The sequence below is a fragment of the Epinephelus lanceolatus genome, chromosome 14, assembly GCF_041903045.1.
Source record: "Epinephelus lanceolatus isolate andai-2023 chromosome 14, ASM4190304v1, whole genome shotgun sequence".
Lineage (NCBI taxonomy): Eukaryota > Metazoa > Chordata > Actinopteri > Perciformes > Serranidae > Epinephelus > Epinephelus lanceolatus.
Window position 1 is genome coordinate 27,344,721 of NC_135747.1, and position 21,411 is coordinate 27,366,131.

General features: G+C 42.5%; 1 protein-coding gene across 4 annotated transcripts in view; it reads left to right on the forward strand.

Annotated features, from left to right (window-relative positions):
• myo16 (myosin XVI) overlaps window positions 1-21,411 on the forward strand; it is a 141,248-nt gene that overhangs the window by 36,180 nt on the left and 83,657 nt on the right. For all 4 annotated transcript variants that reach the window (XR_004501212.2, XM_033617373.2, XM_078174548.1 and 1 more), the window contains exons 3-5: window positions 10,958-11,028; window positions 12,395-12,538; window positions 19,677-19,785. Coding sequence is in view for 3 of the 4 variants with exons in the window: in XM_033617373.2 (XP_033473264.1) it covers window positions 10,958-11,028; window positions 12,395-12,538; window positions 19,677-19,785 (324 nt within the window). In the remaining variant the exon portion in view is untranslated. The remainder of the gene's footprint in view (window positions 1-10,957; window positions 11,029-12,394; window positions 12,539-19,676; window positions 19,786-21,411) is intronic.

Below are 21,411 nucleotides of genomic sequence, written 5' to 3' on the forward strand. Positions count from 1 at the left end.
TAACAAACAGAGGAGCCAATTTTCTGGAAGTTTAAACAAGCCTTTGTCCCATCGGATCCAGCCCCTAAATACCTCTTAACTCGGGGGAATTCAGCGACAAGGTGGCACTGGTGCTCATAGTTCTTGTTATGTAAGTGGCTCGGAGATAGAGCAGGTCCTCCACCAATCGGAAGATGGGGGGGGAAGACTACACATGTTTTTGTCCATTGCGATGGTCACTATGTTAGTTTAAGTGGATATAGAGTCATAAAATCTTGCCATGACTTTGCTGAGAGACGTGACGGACCACATGCCCAGTCAAAGCTTGTAGTCTTTTACAACATGCTTGATGTCATCAGGAAGGAGGTGCTAGGAACTGACCTCCAGGAACGAGAATGTTAACAAACAATGGCGGTGTGTATGATGCCGGCTGATTCCCAAGCCCAAAATCACAAATCGCAATTTCCCTCAGAGGGCTTTATAGCATACGACATTCCTGCATCCTTTGACCCTCACATCAGATAAGGAAAAACTTCCCCCAAAAAACCCTTTTACAGGACAGAGATAGAGAGATGCAGGGCAGACAGTAATGACAATAGTAGTAATGATATTATAATAATAATAGTATTTTAATAGCATATATAAGTATATATTAATATATGACAGTACATGTATGACGATAATAATCACATGTGTATAGTAATAGTAGAAGTATGACAATAATAACAGCAGTAGTAGTCGGCATCAGGCAGGACCCCAACAGCAGCGTGACATCGACTCACGATCCAGGCGAAGCTGCGAATTGAAGTAACCTGCAAGACAGTGAAGCACAGAGGCTCCGGAGAAGATGATGAGTTAGTGATATGCAGTACTAGGATGTCAATGAAGTGGGCCCTTAGATCCTGTTGGTCAAATTCTGAGTCATGCTCATGCTATTCTTTCTGCCAGGACACTGTCAGGTGTCTACTATAACACACTACACAGGTGAAATGATCAACTGACACAACCAACACCCACTGTCAGTCCCTTATTTGAGCTGACATCCTGTGACAGCAAGGTTGGCTAAAATTGGGCTGCTATTGTGTGCTCTGAACATAGCATTAGTTGTCAGTCTTCAACCAAGATCCATGTTTAAATGATCATAGATCATATAAAGATCAAATTTCATTATTTGCAATCAAGTGTGAAGATAGTTTCATGGAGATTAAGTCATATGCTAAACTGTGTCCTTCTCTATATTTTCTTAAGTTGTGTGTCTTTCAAAGGCAATCATATTCTCTGTTGAAGTGGAAATTGTAATGGATGTGCTGGATGGCATCTCAGCTGAAGTTAAAAATCAGTGAACCACTCAGAGTGGTGGTGATTTTTTCTCTGTGATGGGAAACAGACATTTTGCCAGTCTTTTATTTATCAGTCAGCTTGCCATCACTACCTCACATCGATCCAACACCCAGGTGTCCTGTTCAGCAGAGAAAACATGTCACACCATTACTGCAAGCCACTTTAAGTTTTAGATATATATATTTATATATTTAAAATCCCCCCAGATGAGAAAACGCAAACCAGAGTTCCCTTCCTCCAGGAGAGATGGAGAAATAGGTGAATATGGATGTCAGAAGAATACATTGATATCTCTCTGCAATAGAGCATGCTGGGATTAAAGGCACGTCAAACACCTGTCATGTTTTTGACATAACGGGGCCTAGGCCCACAGAGGAGGGAGAGGAAGATGTCATGATATCTTTCACTGGAATCCAATTTAAAACCTTAAGACTCTGCCTGATACTGTGGGATCTCTTTAATGTCAACTGCGTCATCTGGCAGCATATTGAAACTTTTCACTGGCAGTGGTGTTTTTCTCAGCCTCTAATATTAAACCTTTGGTTCACTCGGTGACTCATCAGGGCATCTTTCATATGAGAGGGAGCAAAAGATGTAGGAGAGCATGAAAAATAAAAGCACTTTGTGAACTCATTTTCACACAGAGGTCTACCCTGCCCAGTTTGAAGCTAAATTCAATTTCGATGTGTTCCTTCTACGTTTGAGTATTTCAATTAACATTAAAACCAAGAGGGAAGAGAAGAGTGTAATGACACTTATTTCCTAAATATGGCCAGCAGAGAAAATGGATTAAAACACATTCACTTATTTGCAATCCCTGGAGTGTTTCTCTCTACTGCTGCTCACAAACAGGCAACAGCATTTTCCTTCTCAGTCTGTAGGCCGGAGGAAGAGTGTCATTTCAGTATTAAGATACTCACAAGGTTATACAATGATTGCTGGCCTGAAAAGAACAGTACAGCTACAGTACAACAATACAGTACACAATATGCAGTGTACTACAATGCAGTGCTGCCAAGTGATTTCATTGTTGGAGCTCAAAATAATCTTATTATTGTACAGTTATACTGTTTAGAGCTGCAAGGATTAGTTTATTCATTGTTTAGTCAATTAAAAGAATATTAATTATAGTATAGACATTGTATAGACATTTATGTCCGTTGCAAATATTGTAAACTTCACTTCCCTCATACTTTATGCATCTTTTATGTGGTATAAATACATCCAATAGATGGCACTAGAGGGCAGAGTCAAAAATCTCATACAACAACAAATGAGGTGACTGTGGAGGGAGTCGTGGTAGTGTGTCTTTGAACAGGGGCAGTGTTGTAGATGGGCGCGGCGTGATTTTGCCAAGTAGGACAGGACAAGCTAATTCGGCAGTATTCTTGTCTGTCTGCAAGCTCACTTGTTAGCATGGCCAGCCCAGTTAGCAAGCTAACTTGCTAACCCTGCTTTAACTTATAAGGCTTTTGTTCAGCGTTACTGAGGATTTTGTTTAATTGTATTAACCTCAATTTGGAAAGCTAGCTTAGCTCCGAAGAAGCACAAAGGAATTTTGAAAGAAGCACAGGAGCAGCACACTGATGATGCAAGAGGGCCATGATTGGTTGATTACAAAGTTGGTCCATGAACAGGATGTAGGATGTTGATCCAGGACCATGTCCCACTTGGCAAGATCACATCATGCTTGTAGATGGCGTGAGACTGTGACGGCATTAAATATATTGTGACATGTGGATGGAGAACTATTTTCACTATATCACTGATTCTTTCCGATCAGCCAAGTTTTAAATGTCTTCATCGTCTCCCATGATTGTATCTCGCTTGAACTACATTAAACTGCCCCCATGATCTTCGGTGGTACTGCTTCAATTTGTCCGTATCCTTTTTAGATAGGAATTGTGCAAATTTGCAGGAAAGCCCAATCAGTCTTCTTTCAGCATTGGCAGTATAAAAACAAAATTGGGGAGTGCGGCAGAATGCCGCCTGCCTACTTTGGTTTATACAGAATGCGCCTTTTTCGGGGCAATGGGGGACCTGAGCAAGTAACAAAATGTGTGGCTCAGCGTGACGTAAACAGTGACATGGGAGAGAAGCCGCGGCTAGTCAGTCCTTCTGCAATTCTCTCGTAGGTCGGCCCGTTCACCGTCCCCGTCATCTGACGGTTAATGGCCTCTTCGTTTGCGAGGGCAAGGAGGGCACGCAATTCTTTGTCTCCCCAGTTGCTCATCTTTACAGTGTCTGTCACGTTTGTGTTTCCCTCTTGCTACTAGCTGCTCGCTAATTCCTGCTATCAGCTGTTTCCTGTTTATCCACTGCCAGTGGCTCGCACGTATGGCATCGTCAACAGCTCCTCCCACAAGTCTTCAACAGCCTCTCCCGCTGCGGATGGCTGCCTTGGTCAATATGTCTACCCTATGAGGCAGAAAATTGGGCACCTCAGATCAACTCGCCAATCCTGCTCTGTGTATCTGAACACTCGCAGCTTGCCGGCAAATCGGCCCAACATTCACGGAAAATCTGGCAGTGTAAAAGGGGCTTAAGAAAACCTCCATGAATACAGATGAATTGAAAGCAGAGTGAACAGAAGGCTCCACACGTGTCCCACTCTGACAAGCATAAATAAGACCTTAAATGTGAGATATTAATGGTTTTCTTTGTCATACATGACAATAGTCTGAATAGCTTTGGATTTTTGGACTGTTGGTCGCATAAAACATAACATTAAGACGTCTCCTTGGGCTCTTAGAAATCTAACAGGGCATGTTCCACTGTTTTCTGACATTTTATTGACGAAATGATTATTTTATAATGACAGTAATCATTAGTTGCAGCCATAATACCGTTTTATAATGATTTCCCTAATCACTGAAGCTATTTGTACAATGTTTTGAGTTAGCATTTCTTCAAGGGTTTTTCAGATCAGTCCTTGAAATACTTTGGCAAATGTTATCTCGTGAAAATGCATTAACACCCTGGTGTGTTTGCTGTAAATGTATGGCTTTGTTGCAGAGACTTTAACACCTGAAATCCATGAAATCATCTAATTTCTGCACAAGTGGGCAGAAGACGCCTATTCCATCTTACAGAACCCATCACACGATAATCTGCATTTAGAGTTAAGAATTATTGGAAGACTGTACAAGTATTTTTTTTTTTTTCATCTGGAAAGAAATCATGGAAGAATGTCAAAGCTCATTTCAGAAACATGGGGCAGTGAGGTGAGACGGTGCCTCTCGTGACCATGACTGTGTGATAAGGACCAGAGAGACAGGAGCATTTATAAGGGTGAGGGATTTGAACAGAATCTCATATGGGACTGTCAAGGAATGATGATGTACATGGGGAGAATATGTCTGCTTGCTAGATGAAGAAAATTGGCAATACTGCTGTTAAGTGGCACGTTATGGAGGATACATTACAGGGATTTTATTAAATTCATGGAACATCACGGTCCAGTAAGATAAAGAAGAGACAAAGAATCAAAAAGAGCGGCTGAAGAAAAGTACATAATCTTGTACTGTGTCTACAGAGCATGCTCATTCAGCTGCACATACATCAGATCTACTTCAACAAGTTCAAGTTCAACAACGAGTTCTATTCGTATCACTTACATGGCCTGCTGTGGAGGTTTGTGATATTATTTCTTGCTGCAGGCAAAAAGTATATCTAAATGTTTTCAGGCGAGAAGTGCTCTTTCTACGTGTCAAGTGTACTTACTTTGCAATATTCTGAACAAAGAGAGCTGTAATCAGGTGTTGCGTAACACAAAGACAGGTTAAGGACAGAATATCTGTCAGTCTGAATGACGGTAACGATTTCGAGGCGAGCAGGTGAGTCATCCGAGATCTGAAAAGTACTAATTAACTTTGAGCTGCAGTTTGGCTGAATTGTAGTTCCTGCCGCATGTCGTTCCATCAATCTATACCTTATTTAGGTTTTTCTCTCTCTCTTGTCCTCTCTTCCCCTCTCCCTCTTTCCACTTTGCTACCAGGTCCTATCTGGTTGCCATGGAAACTCCACATATGTCTCGAACAGCTGTTTTGCAATTTTCCACAAAATGACAGCCGACTTTGCTCACGCCCACTCTCCATTCCCCTATCAGCAGCCTCCTGATAGAGGAGTAACACACACACACACCACACACGCACACACACGTACAAACACTCTCCCAAGATCAGTGCTTGAGATCAGCATATAATCAAATACCAACTGACATATAAAGACTTAACATTGAGAGAAAATTACTGCTGTTGCTATGGGACAAGCATATAGCTGTTCTAAAGATACACATCTCCGTGATGACCAATGTTCCTTCTGCCTTTCAGCTACATTACAACAGAAGCAACAGCACTCTAATGTTGCTCTTAATTAGATCATTTTCCTCATGTATCTTAATGGTACTCTTCTCGTTTATCTCTAAATAATATGAAACTTTACAATTTAACTGTAGAAAAGCCACAGCAGGCTGTCCTTGCTTTACAGTATTTATCACAGACTGTACATAAAGATGGACGACATGTCTCCTCTTCTTCCCACTGTACAAAAATGAAGCCTGATATCCCGGATAGGGCGGCTGCCATCCTCATCATTTGGAGTCAGAGTTTGCGCATTAGCAGTTGGGAAGTGGAGCCGATATATTGAGTTCTGGCCCAAACATTCTTCTGACCCAATCTGGGCAGCGCCATTGATTGAAGGCACACCAATATGCCGTCAAACCCCTTTTGCATTGCATCAAATATCTTTTAATTACAATCAAACCATTCAGAAAAACGTACATCAGCATGATAATAATTACCCAAAATGACAGAAACCACTGCTAATTTGGAGGGGATGGGGTTTATGACCTACAGTATACTGCAGCCACCTAGATGTTTTGGGAAGCTGTCATGCTGTCTATCTTAATATGCAGTCATTGGTATTTATCAACACAGCTGGACTTCACCTTAAGCCAATCAGACTAGTTGCCATTTCCTGCAGCAACAGAGCTTCAAAGCAAGAAAGTCGTTTGTATCTATCCTTGTATTGACTTGACTGACATATGGCTCTCCCTCTGTGTGGTTAAAATCCATGGAGTATAAAAAAAATAATGAGCATAGCCACTGGTTTGTTAACTCCCATTTTGAAGCTTTGAGTTCGGCATTTTGGCCATAGCTGTCATGGATTTTTGGAGCCAAAAGTGACCCAAGGTGACCAAATTTGGAAGAGAGGGGTTGCTGTGAACTGGCAAGGGGTGGATCTGACTCGGACTGTAGTGAGGCCTCGCAGAAAGCCTGTTACTTTAAGCAGCACTGCATTTTATTATGCATAATTTTAAACCTTACGAAAATTTGAATGAGTGAGTTGCATAAAAATTCACACACCCCCTACAGTTGTCACGAAGTTTTAAATTGGCTGTGCAGACCCCAACTATTTTTTTTTTTGCACTAGGCTGTAAACATGTTTATTTGTGCTGTACAGTTGAGTATTTTAACATGGGTGTCTATGGGGATTGACTCGCTTTTAGAGCCAGCCTCAAGTGGCCATTGGACTTTTTTGGCACTCCTGCGTTGGCTTAATTTTTCAGTCCCACAGAATGCTGCTTTTTAAAATCCCTGGACTACTAATTGAAGTTTTACGGTAAATCAAGCAAAACCTGTTCCAGTGTTCATATGAATTCCTGAATATTATTTTAAAACAGACTTGAAAAAGGGAGCCTATTCTTTAAGTTACACTAAGCTAAGCAAAGCAAACAGACAAAATGGATACCTGGGCTCCACAAACAAACTAGAACAGTAGTTGATTTTGACAAATCTGCCAATGGTACAACAGCACCATTGATTACCAATGGCCATATCGCTAGACAAACGCTTATCTTTTTTTCTTTAATTGCCTGAGGGTCAATATGTAGCTCTTGACTCCTGACCTCTGTTTAGACACATTCAATAATGTGCCATAAAACTGTGGTAGGTTCTTATATCAAAGACTAAGAAAAACTGGCTCTAACATATGACACTCTCCTGACCACTGACACTCACCAAACTGTTCATTTTTGTTAAGAAGCAAATCATGTGACACCCCGCATGCTTAAAAATGGCTGGTCCACATTCACATTAATGAGCAGCCCAGTGATATACTGTTTGATGGACAGGAAAGCAAGAACATTGTCTATTCCCTGGTAACGACTTCAGTGCTAGATGAACCTTAATTGGTGGTTTACAGTTTGAGCCCCGACTGTATGTTGTGGAGGCAGGAGGTAATTGTGCTGATTGACTGAAAGGTTGGCCAGTTTGTTTCTCATCAACCATTTAAAGGCCATTAAGCACTGAATGCCATTAGAAGAGTGGGGAAATGTCTGTGCACAGTGTGAGCTTGGCCTGTTTGTTATGTGCACAAGCACTTCTCAGATGATTAGTCAATTTACTGATTAGTCAACAGACAGAGAATTAACTAATGACAGTATTAATAATTGATGAACGTGTAAGTCATTTCTTAAATAAACATGCCAGGCATTTGCTGGTTACAGCCTATTATTTAATACTTTGCCTTCATCAAATCTTTGTATATTAAGTACTTGTCAGAATTTGGCTGTTTTTAAAACTGTTGTTCAGACAAAAACAGTAGGGCTTCATTACCGCCACCTGCTTGAGGGCGGGTGTTCCAGCTTTTGGACCTACTTCTCAGAAGGTCCATCTCTGGTGCGGCTTGGTGTGGCATGGTGCGTCTAAACTGACATTGGAAACACAAATTGTTGCGGCATGGCCAAGAGTGACAATGGAAAAAGGGTGTAAATTGACTATCTCAGGAGTCGGCAACCTTTGGCTTAGGAGCCACATGCGGCTCTTCTCCAGTGGCTCCCTGTGGCTTTGACAAAAAATTATATGGAAATCAATGTTATTTTTTACCATTTTAATTTTCATTTATCATTCTAGTAGCCATTAAGTGATTCTTGCACTTTCCAATTGTACAAATGTGTCTCCTTAGTGATGCTAGCTATTGATTCACCACTAACACTGTGAAGTTTAAATACCAAATAATCACAAATAGCCCACTGCAGTGTAGCTGCTTTGTTGTAAAACATATTAATGAATGCTCATTTAGACCAATTAGGAATGTTTATAGGCTAATTTAGATTAGATAGGCTGTGTTGCCATCATTATAAGCCACAAATATATATTGTGGGTCCAGATAGATTTTTTTATTTTTTTATTTTTTTTATTTTTTTTGGCCAAAAACGGCTCTTTTGATATTGAAGGTTGCCGACCTCTGGACTGTCCTATGAAAAAAAGCATGCCCTCACATTTGAAAATGTTAAACCAACAAATATTTGGAATTTTGTCCTCCTAATTAAGAAATAATTGATTATTAAAATGCGCTGATTAATATTCTTTTGGTCAACTAATTAATTGTTTCAACTCTTAAAATAAAAGCTTTTTATAGGCCACACTTAACAAAGGGAACAGATGACATCAGCCCAAGGACATAGGGGTTGACCCTTAAATGGGATAGCATACAACTGTTTACTTACAAACTTATGTCACTGGCAATACTAGTTCAGTCAGACAACTAATGTTTTAAATCTTTATTTAATCAGCAGAACATAGTTAAATTTTGGCATCTAGACCATGGCCTCATCACTCCGCACAGATCAATGTGGAAGGATTCGAATCCTGCAGGAGTCAACGTCAGCAAAGTCATGCGGTCGCAAGAGGTTCCCACTGCAGAATCAAACGGGATCAGATTCCTTAAGGGGGCTTCAGGATAAGAGAGTAACTCCGCAATCTGAGTCAAGTCCTTAACAAGGACGCGACTCAAGCCCGTTGTAGACGGGAGGTTCCAGACGTAAAGCCGGAGCCTGTAGATGGATGCTGAGGCTGAGGTGTGGCTGAACAAGCAAGCAGCAATACTGATGCAGGGCAGCGGCGGCATACACATGGCAGAGGGACAGCTGGGAAGATTTTGCAGCTTAAATAGACTGCCACATTGGGAGGGTGTCTTTCGTAGAAGACAAATGGAGAGTGACGTATGACGTGTGTGTGTATGAATCAATGCAGCTCGAGCTGACTGCCTGAACTAACTCGCAGACGTCACTCCATTTATTTGCATTTACATGATGAATACATTTTTTGTTATGATTAAAACACATAACTTCATCTAGCTATAGGCTACATACATGTTCTAGAGGCTATAGTTTGCGGTGCTCTTGAAGTGTATGATCATGTTTAACCAACTTTCTAAGATCAGTATTACATCGTATTTCTTGCAGAGTTTTTATGTAAGACTTCATTAGTTTTACCTGCTGCAGATGTAACTTAGAAACCATTTCATGCTCATGCTTGCAGTCGTGATTAAACATTTGTAGGATCTGACAGAAGCAGAGAGTTTGGCATTTGATCTGTGGGGGAGACATCAGTGTAAAAGCTGTAGCTTGTTAATGAAGGTTAGCGAGTCACAGATAGAGAGATACACGATCAATTACCGTTGAGACTGAGTCAAAGGAGATTTAAATACTGCATATGCAGTTTTATCGGCCATATTGTGTTTTAGTTGTATTGCATACTATTATGTGCACTGCTGTTATATTTATCCCCTGTGTGGAGTAAACAGTATGGCACCACTTAAAATTAAAATGGTCTTCTTATATGGATATTTATCAGTAGTGGTTGTGTGTTCAGATGAGCACAGGATTCTTAACCAGTGTGTCTGTGTGTGTGTGTGTGTGGGTGAGTTTATTTAAGCATGTCTGTCTATATAATGACCCTTTAAGTGAAATGACCTCATGGGGGTCATCAACAGTGTTAAGTGGCTGGAATTATCACCACTGTGATTACCATGGTAACTGTTCTCAGAGCCATTTGCTTTGCTTAAAGACATCGGTGTATGTGTGTGTATGTGTGTGTGTGTGTGTGTGTGTGGTGGGGTTGCGTGACAGTGGTGGCTGTTTTGCTGGTAGAAGGTCTTCCAGGGTTTAGTCAGTATACCATCCAGTGCTGTCAGTGTCAGTGAAGTCACATATGTCCAAACCACAGCGCTCCACCTCTCTCTCCCCTCGCTCCCCTCACTTGTTTGTCCATCCTGCTCTCCGTATCTGTCACACATCCCAGTTAACACACACACACACACACACACACACACACACACACACACACACTATCTCTCTCTCTGTTTCCTGCTGAGTGTCCTCATTCACTTTTTGTGCATGCCGAATAAATAATATATCAGTGGTATAGTAAAATCGCTGCGACCTTGCTTAGCCTTCGACTCTCTGCTCGTTTGTTTATGGCTGACTGCGTGAACTTGTTTGTAGTGGTTTGTGTTTTCTTCCGTAAATCTGTGTCAGTGTGTGAGTGTGTTGTGTGGCTCACTGGAGCTTACAGTGTGTGATGTGAGTGTGTGTAACCCAGAGGCTCTCTGACCTGCTGCTGGAACGAGGAGCCACCAGACACACACACACAGCCTTGACACTGATCCACGCTGACGTGTCAAGGACAGTCAGAGGACACTCGACAAATATTGGTTGTGTCTGTGAGTGGCACAGATCAGTCTCTGTGCTGTCTGTGTGTGTGTGTTAATGTGTCTTCACTACATGCCCTAAGCGCCCTGCCCGTCTTCACTCACAGTAGGTGTTAACATATGAATGTGTGTTGTGTTGCAGTGTTGCGTCTCCTGAAGGAGGGAGCAGACCCCAACACTCCAACTTCCTCTGGGGGATCCTTGCTACACCTGGTAAGATACACACACACTCATTTGTGCAGCTTTTTTTTTTACAGTTATGAAGGACATTATTCTGACTTACATTCATCCCCTGCAGCTACAGGTTTTCACGGCTCTACCCAGACCTGAGGACCAGAGACCTTGACCCATGAATTTTACCTATTTAGTCAGTTGGGTCGGGGTGGGGTCCTACTCTTTTACCTCTAATTCCAGGTCTGTTTATCATTACAGTATGTGTGTTACCCAAGTGCAGCCATGATTAGCACCAATCATGAGAAAAACTTAGATATGCTGTGTGTGTAGCGGGGGATCAGAGGAGGATACGGTAAACTCAGGTACTTTATGTGTCCCTGAGCCAGGGAAATTAAGGCATTGCAACAGCTCACATCACAACAACAGGCAGCATGGTGGAGCAGTGGTTACCATTTTTGCCTCACAGTAAGAGGGTCCCTGGTTTGAACCCTTCTGTGTGGAATTTGCATGTTCTCCCCATGTCAGTGTGGGTTTTCTCCGGGTACATTAGCTTCCTCCCACAGTCCAAAGACATGCAAGGTAATTGGTGACTCTAAATTGACCGTGGGTGTGAACGTGAGTGTGAATGGTTGTCTCTCTATGTGTCAGCCCTGTGATAGTCTGGCGACCTCTCGCCCAATGTCAGCTGGGATAGGCTCCAGCCCCCCATGACCCCCAACAGGATAAGCGATACAGAAAATGAATGCATGAATGTCCAGTCCATAAAATAGACCTGAGAGAGACCTAAGACCTGGCTCTTGGGCATCGACAGGGTTGGGTCTGTAACATCTTGGCCAAAAACAGGTTGGGTGTATGAATCTAATATCAGATCCAATCAGATCTCAAAAAGAATTTCCCGGGTTTGAGTGTATCATTTTGGACACGTGAAGACCTTTCAACCCAACCAAAACTGCTACATTCCCTATTCCATACTTTACCTAAATCTTGCTTTTCATTATTCAGTAAGAAAAAGCTTTTTGACTGAGTATAGATGATGATTGTTTAATTTGAAAAGTAGCCCCTGTGTGTGTGTGTGTCACAACAAAATAAAGAAAAAGTACTGGCAGGGTGTGCACATTGTACTACGAATGGCTGAGGAATATCAGGAAGGATGACATGTTGGAGTCAATATATAATCATTCTCCATGCCTTTATCATTAGCATTTTGCTAATTCTGGCTAACGTGTTACCCCTGTGGGAATACAAGAATGTAATGTTACAATTGCTGCACATTACATTTTTTCACATACATGACTTATTATGAGCTGAACCACTCATGTGTGCTGTTAGTAGTAAGCAATGCTTCAGGACATGTACTGTTCTGCAAACTGATTATAAGGAAATCTCCTGTGCTTGCATTCTGCAGTGCGCTCGCCATGACAACGTGTTCGCGGCAGAACTTCTGATTGAGCGAGGCCTGAACGTCAACCTGCAGGACGAAGACCTGTGGACGGCCCTGCATGTAGCGTGTGTGTGTGACCATGCGGATGTGGTGCTGCTACTGTTGCTGGTAAGAAACACACCTGCAAATATATACACACACACACACACACATGCATGCATGGACATTTTGTAATTTAGTCATTTTCTTGTTGAGCCTTGCAATTCCAAGCATGTTGGCTACAAATTAGATTAGTGTTTTGGAATGGGTCGGCATACTAACTCCTGTTTCGAATCAGCTTTGTACCACTGGCTGTATTCACATTAGTCATCCAGATTTTTCTGTCCAAGTGGAGCGTCCCTCATTGATGAGGGGTTTTGGATTACAGAGGGTCTGAAACACGTCTTTCCATTCTCTCACACACCCAGCTGAATCACCGAAAATGGGAATATTTATAATTTGGGCATTAGCATGAAATCAAAGAGAGAGCGAGCTCTGTGGAGGATATTTCCAGCTCTTGTCGGGTCTGTCTTGACAAGAGCTGCAGTTGTACTGATTAGGTCCATAACGAGAGCAGGGCCAGCTGCAGGGGAGGGCATGCATATCCTCAGCCCAGTCACTCAGTGGGCCGGGTGTGTTCTGCTGGTGTTGATTAGACCCAGTGAGGGTTAACTGCAGTCTGGAGCTCCATAGAATCCAGTACAGCCGGGTTCTGCTGATTAGTTCCTGAGCGATTGCTGACTTTCAGTCTGCGGGGCAGGAAAGAGACGATCCTGGGAGGAATGGATGTGTTTGAAGAGCTGCCAGGCAGAGTGGATCTGTCAGCCTGTAGTGACTGCGTGACTGTTGGTTCATGTGTATGTTTGCTTCGAGAGAAATTAAATGCATGCAAATACACCAAGATTCATGCAGGCTTTCTAGTTTGTAGAGCAGGGTGTGATATAGATACGCCAAATGCAATTTATGCAGCGAGTATGCTTTCATGATAGGCAATACCATGAGAGAGAGAGAGAGAGAGAGAGAGAGAGAGAGAGATTTAATACTGCTCCCTGGGAGGCAGTAACTAAATGTCTCCCTTTCACCACCAAGACAGAGCTAGTCTCTAGTAAATGAGGTCATATTTACACAAAACTCAGCCCTGTTGGAAGAGAGCAGGGGGTAAAGAATGAGAGACACAGAAAATTTCTAAGAAATTCAACAAAAACTCATTCAACACTGTGAAAAGTTCATTTTTTCCAGCTCACTCTAGCAACACCAAAGCTTTCACAGCTTCAGTGTACTTTGACACGAAGTGCTTATTTATTTGACTGCGTATACGTCTGCTTGCGTGCGAGTGTGCCCTCGTGCAAGCTTGTGTGATTGTGACACTATGTGGTTATGAAGAGGCAGGCCAAGTAAGATGTGAGACGAAATATATTAATTTGCAAAATGATGCACATTTGCATGAAGTATTTTTTTCTCTTCAGAGTAAGATAAGCACTTGAGTTCCTCTTTCTGGTGTAGTCAGCAGGCAGGCCTGATGCCCCTCCTGTCGAAGGTTAAAAATAGCTTCAGTCCAACTGTATTTTCGATAGAGATGCAATATCCTTTTTCCACTATTCATTCATTTTGACATCCATCTCCTCCACCACAGACTCTGCCAGTGCCCAGTCATTCTGTTCTGTTCTCAAGCTGCTGCCTTATCAGAGCTGTAAATGGGAGATCTTTCCCTCCAAATGCAACGGGTTTACATTTTAATGAGAAGTGGAACAGTGGTCTCGCCAGAGGAGCTTGACTGGCAGCTTTATCTTTGATTGGCACAGGAAGGAATAGTGCTGCTAAATATGTTCTAATCTATTGTGTCCTACTCCTCCATCTCTGTCTCTGCTTCCCCTCCCTTCGTCCTCTGCTTCTCTGCCCTTGATTTCCTGTCTCCAGTTCCTTCATTGAGAAGCAGAGAGGTTTTTTTTGCTGACAGAGATGTTACCCGGCTTGTCTTGCGGGGAAAGGGGGGGGTTGATGAGAAGTCTGGGTGCATTGTCGCTCTGTGTCCGGATTGGCAGTAATGCTAATTCTCTTATCTCCTGCCTCCAAACAGCAGGAGAGGGAGTAAGCCATTTCTAAACTGTCTCATTCCCAAACCCATTTCCAAATGCATTCCTAAACCTATTCCGAGCTCCAGCTCTGGTTAATGTTGGTCAATGAGACCCTGGCAGGTTTAACGGGCTGCTCAGAGGCACAGTGGACTGCTTCGTAACATATGAAAACATGAGTGATTCTGCAAAAATACTACAGTGTTAGTGTAATGTGCAGCGGTGACAAACAAAACCAAATCCAGCTTTCATATTTATTTTAACATAGTCTGGAATAGTTGGACTTGGCTCATACACATGCATCACGATGCTTCAGCAGAGGCTCTTGATCTCCATGTGTTACACATTATCTGGCTTTCTATTTGAAGCCACAAACCACAAGATACTTATCAAATTTTACTTTTTCTAGTGCCTCAATTATGTCTTCCTAATTTCGTTCCTTATGAAACTCTCTCAGTTAATTGCAGACTTGCCCTAATTCCGCTTCACTGTCTCCTTGAGAGAAAGTTCATGGTGTTGAAAATACGGACTCTGGAAGAACATAAAAATGAGTCTGCTGCCTTAAACTGTTTACCACCGATGCACTTCATCTGATTTTCTTTTTTTTTTAAATTGTTTCTTTTCTTCTCCTTCATATCGTACTTCTCTGCAAGATACTCGCTTTAGTCTCTAAACTTGCACAGGGAAGATGTAGCAATGCAATCATTTGATCCCTGGGAGACAGGTTCTGTTCCAAAATGCTATTTCTCATCTTACAGTTCAAAAACCCAGTGGGGTTACAGTTGTAGAAGTGACCTACTTTCCGTGCTTGTAAATGATGAATTTAAAACGTCTGAACTCCGACTGCTTTGAAGTCAAACGATTAACAGCGAGCCCCCCAGCTGCACTGAACTCCACTTCACACCAGTTGAATTTTGGGGGAGTTTTCTGTTGATAATGTCGCCCTCCCTCCCTCCCCTAAACATGACAGTGGTTTGTTAAGCAGTTGTTGCACATTCCTGTGGTCTGTGATATGTACAAACCTTCACATGGATGCAAGATTTTTATTTCAATATGTTCATGTTTTAATTTAAATGCATTTTATTAACCAGGTGTAACAAAATCCTCTATTTGTTGAGCAGATCTTTTATGTCGTGGTGAAGAATTGTCCTCAGCTTTAGATTCTCAATGCGCAATAACAGGAAGTGCGGACAAAAACGCTTCATGGTGATTTAGAAAAAGATGATTATTACAGTTTTTCCGGCAGCCTCTGTTGTCTGCAACACATCGCAACACTGCAGCATGGTGGATTGCAGCCGAGCAGATGTTGTGTGCAGTCAGTAGAGAATAATAAGGCCATTGCTCAATTGCTTCTGGTACGTTTGTTACAGCTATTTGATAATCAAGTTTGAGAGCTCCTTGACACTGGGTTACATTTTTTTAATAGAGCCCAGAAAATCTAAATAGTAGAATGCTCAGTATGAATGTGCTAATAATTAATAAGAGAAAGCTTTGGCATTATGTTGTACCAACACATGCAATTTTTAAAAGGACAGTCAAATAATATATTTCTTAACAGATCTAAAGAAAAACAGAATCTCATGGGAACGCTCTGTGACAGTGCGACTGCCCCGGGGAAAGCTTTTAGCACATATCTGCTAGTTGTTATTGATTCTCTGGCAGTCACTGTGTGTAACAACTGCCATTATGAACCACGGGCTGTGTAGTATAAGCAGATTTCCATCTCGGGGACATCAGAGGTGAATTCATCATATTGTGGCAGGGAGCGTGTCGGGAGGTCAGAAGTCAACTTGTTAACCCCTCGCAGCCTGCGTGGCTGCCAGGCAGCGCAGACTCGTTTATATCTGTCAGCACTTATCATGTGAGCTCAGACACATGATTAATGTCCCTGGATCAGTGGCTGACACGTCATACTTCCTTCATATAATCTGTGTCTGCTGGTCTTGGGTTTTTGTGCGTTATTAAGAGAACTTCAGATCAATTATTTCTGTAGTGATAGGTTTTTATTGTAGTCACATTGTGTAAAACTGGGCTCTGATAGGCCAGTCTAGCATTTTCACATGATTTTTTTTTTTTTTTACAAAACTCATTGTTATGTTGTTTACTTCCTTGATTTATTGAAGGGTCCAGTTATTATAAGACTTACAGTCTGTCGCAGGAGTCCTGGTGTAAAATGTGACCACATTTCATTCTGTTTTTATTCTTTTTTTTAAGGCCTTTTTGCCATTATTTGATAGGAGAGTTGTGGTGTGGAAGGGGAGATGGGTGGGAATGACATGCAGCAAGGGGGCTAAGGGTTGGAAGAGGAAGGACACAGCCTTTGTACATGGGGCGCCTGCTCTACCAGGTGAGCTAGTGGGCACCCTGTCCATTCATTTTGTATTTTAGTAGAACAATTCTCAAAGCACCTGATACATTTCAGCAAGGTGTCTGCAGGTCCTTAAAGATATACTATGCAGGATTATCCTAAATAACAATGTACAGACTCATACAGAAGTTATCCCTCTCAGTGACCTCCTATGACCCACTAGAACTGTGTGGCAGTGTATTTATCTGACTCTGCACTCTGACTATATTTCTGTGTTCTGGGATATTTATAGGCGTGTACACCCACAGTGCTCAGGTGAAGCTGGGGCTTATAAAAAGGTGGCAACCAGCTGCTGGGCCATAACCAGCAGACATTTAAGAGACATAGGACCGAAAAGAACATAAACATAGTAAGGTGAAACACCAAACAAGAGCTGAGGTTGGCTTTTGCTTTTGCAAACAATTAAACGTTAGCTGATATGAACTGCTTTTGTCTAGTAACGTTACAACAAACGCCACAAAATTATCTGCGACTGTGACCATGAACACAAATATACAGCAGGCAGTTGTCCTCAGTTTATAAGAAATTCAGAGCTACACCAGAACATAATTTTCCTCTCGCTCTCTAAAACAAATGCATGCGGTAATTGCCAGCTGCAGTCGGAATTTTACGACACCAGGCTGTGGGTGTCATACCGCTTCGACTAAAAGGGGCACTATGATCAACAAAAACGGAAAGTTCCGCACAGCTGCTTTAAGGGCTACATTACAGTAAAGTGACAAAAATTTATCAACTTTCTAGACTTTTCTTTTTTTTTTAACGCTTACCTTAACCCACTTAGTCATTATATCCACATTATTGATGATTATTGATCCAAAATATCATTGTATCATTGAAATATATTTTCTAAAAAAACCAACATTGATTTTGATATCGTGTTTCGAGATAAAATCTAAAAATATTGTGATATAATTTTCATGATATATCGCCCAGTCCTAGTATTTACCTGCAATGCTTGAATAAGAAACCAATATTTGTCTTAAAATCAATCTTATTTATTTATTTGTTTTTAAAGGTCTTAAAAAGTATTAAATTTAAGTTTCTGATACCTGTAGACATCCTGTTCAAGGTTTGTCCAGCTGTGTGTATGCAGCTGTAGGAGGCGGTCAGTGGTGAGAGTGGCCTCCGGTCAGACAGAGCAAGATATATCTGTCAGCTGATAACTTCATCCAGCAAGACCCCTGTTGACTTTTACTGGACCTTGAAGTGAATTGTCTGGGTTAGCACACTCAGGCACAACCATGCACACTAACACACACTGGCGCGTTAACAGAGGCACCTTGAGTGGAGCTGTCAGGTTTATGAGGAAGTTGATTACTGTTTGGGGGCGAAGCACAAATCTAAGGAAAATAGATGGAGCAGTCCAAATTCAACATTAGGAGAAATGGGACAGAGGGGGGGGAGGAGTGTGTGTGTGTGTGTGTATGTTTGTGGGTGTAGAGGTGGGCGGAGGGCGGGTGAGGGGGGCATAATAATATGCACTCTCTGACTCACTCATCTCATCTCTTGCTCTTCAAGCTGCGCTTCATGTTGCGATAAGGTTTCTTATTTTCTCATGAATAGTCACGAAGCAGCAGCTGATAGTTCTTAATGTTAATTAATTCCCATTGTTAACCCCTAACTAACCCTCATAAGTAAGCGAAAACAGCTCCCACCAGACGACACGGATGGGTGCACAATAAAAACCGCAACGCTCACCAGAACGTATCCTCTGATAACTGTAATTGACAGCATTGTGCTGCCTTTATCGCACTGTAATTGCTCTGTATTTCTTGAATGAAGAAGGTTTCCTCTAGATATCTGCAAAACATTTTTCATAATTGAAAAAAACTGTGATTTATAAATCAATTAAGATTTGCAAGGTTGCACTGAGGGGTTCAGACACGGCGTCCTTGTGGTTTTGCTGCTCGCTTTTTAGTGCACTAAGGTTAACAGCTCTTGTGTTGCTCTGTCAGCTGGCTCTCTCCTCGCATTTTCTGTACTCTTACTCTCATTTTTTCTCCTTTCCCCACCCCTTCCCCTCTCTGTCTGGGTCATAAATCTCTTTGCTGCACCGCAACTTGGTCGTTAGAATTCTATTAGCTGTAAATATTCAATAAGGATCCTCACTTAGAGTCCCATGTCCCTGTTATCAGACCTGGTCCAGCTACGATCGTTACACCGGCTTGTCTTTTATGGTTAAGTCAAACAACAGGAAGCGATTTATAGCTGGATGCTCACAATTGCCACTTGAAAGGATGGATGTTACGTTTAGTGCCCAACTCTGAAGAGTGGATGATAAAAAGGAGAACAGAGGGAAAGTCCACATGAGTACAGTTCACATGGCTTTCACACATTCCTGCTCTGCTGGTGAAGCATTAAAAATATTTTCTTTCTTGCATCGCAAACGAGTTCCTCCAAAGAGAAGCAATCAATCATAACCATATTGTGACCAACGACTGCGCTGTCGTCACTGTAACAGTCATTAACAGAGCCCGAGGGGAAGGCCTCCCGTGTTAGCTCATGCTATAACCGAAGACTGCTCCGGCAGGGTCCTTGTTGAGTAAACACACATTAATCTTGTCACACGCTCACCCTGATGAACCCAGGTAACGGTAACCAACGCCCTCGCTCCTCACTGCTCCTGCCCCCCCAGGCAGTTATTTAATGAGTTCTTTAATTCACTGTATTGTCTGTTAATGTCTCCATGGTTCTGCTCAGGTATACGCCTCTGGGAAGCCGAGATAATTGTGCCCACTTTATCATTGATTCAAGTCTGATGAATGGCCCTGGCTAAAATTCAGTCTGTTTGTGTCTTCTCTGCTTTCTGCGGCCCTGCGTGCGGAAGGCCGGGGTGAATGTTCTGCTGCAGGATGTCAACGGAAACATTCCTCTGGACTATGCCTCCGAGGGAACTGAGACCAGCTATATCCTCCGAAAATACCTAGAGGAAAATGGTAAGGCTCTGTGCGCCTCTCATTTGTTTTGCGTTGCACAGTGAAAGAAAGACAGAGAAGTAACTTTGACATTTCACATTTTATCATGAGCTCCATTACAGTTTGATTTAATGATATACAGTGGCTCTTTTTCATGCTGTCAAAACCCTTTCAGAAAAGAGAAAAAATAAGCGTGAGAAAGAGTGAGGAAAAAGTAAATATAGGGATAATGTGAATGGTTAATATCTCATGTGGCGTCAAACAGAAGGTGTTCTGTGTGTGTGAGAAGGTAAAGTACACCCACAGGCCTAATGGTGGATTGCAACTGGGACACTCGTCTCCCAAAGTGGAAGGAGAAGGTCAAAACAGGAGCATCGAATAATGGAGATGAAGGCACAGGAGAGTTGGAAGCACACAGAGACGAACGTGGCGGAGGCGCAGACACAGAGTGACAGAGGGAGAGGCAGGGAAAGGTGCCAGAGAAATACAGAAAGACACACAGAGAAAGGGGAGCAGGGACTGTGCTGACAAAGCTAGACGGGAACAGATATAGACAATGATGGAGGGTCTTCCCTCATCCATCTGCCACTGGCCGCGAGTTCACATGACAAATGCGAGCTCCTGACTGCAGACAGCTAACTCATCAAAGCTCAGACCACCCTACACACACACACACACACACACACACACACACACACACACAGGCTCACTCTGACTCCCCAGCCGCTGAATTTTCTCTGACTTTTCTCTGCTTCTATCTGCCAGCCCCCGTGGTGATCTCTCCCTCCTGCCTACCTTCCGCTCCCCTGATACACCCCCCTATCACGCTGGGCTTTGCCGCCATGAAACACACTCTTACTCACACAGGCTCGCTCTGCCTTTGTTGCTATAGCAACTTGGCTGTACACTCTCTATCCCCATCAAGTTTTTTTGAGTTTATGGGAAAAAGACAGACTGTCCATGTGTCTCTACATCAGGGAGGAGATGGTGGTTTTTTCTCCTCATTGTCCTCGCCGAGTCACAAAGAATCCTCTCCTGCGATGGTTATGTTCCTATGAGCATGTCTCAAAAAGCTACACACACAGTGGCCCTCATTCATTTGCATAGACAAACTTATTGATCGGCTAATCTAACCAGTCAACTTGGAAAAGTCCCATTAGTTAGTGCCCTAGAGCTTATCCAAGTAAAATATAGATTGATTGATAATCAATCCACTCCATTACAGCAGCCAAGTCAGGTCCACTGTCTGTACGTGATTATGGAGCAGTCCATCGATCTTCATAGTTTGGGCTAGACGCCCTTTGTAGACCTCTCTTTGTCAATGTCAGCCCAGGAGACAAGCTACAGTGGCCTTGAACCGCTCAGGTCAGGCACCGGAGCTCTGTAGGAGCATTTGATGACCTTCTGATTTTTTAATTGAAGTGTCATCAACATCTGGATCACGTTTAGCCATCGCTTGATCTGCCAGGCTTTGGTTTCAGCATTAGAGGGTTTTCTGTGTGGCGTCAGTTTGTGGGTGTTTTTACTGTCAGTGCTGTACACACAGCCATCATCCTCCCTAAAATTTGCACACTGTAGTTGTGTTGTAATTCAGCACTGACACTGCATAAGCACTATCAGAGAACAGCACGCTGAACTCCAACCAAA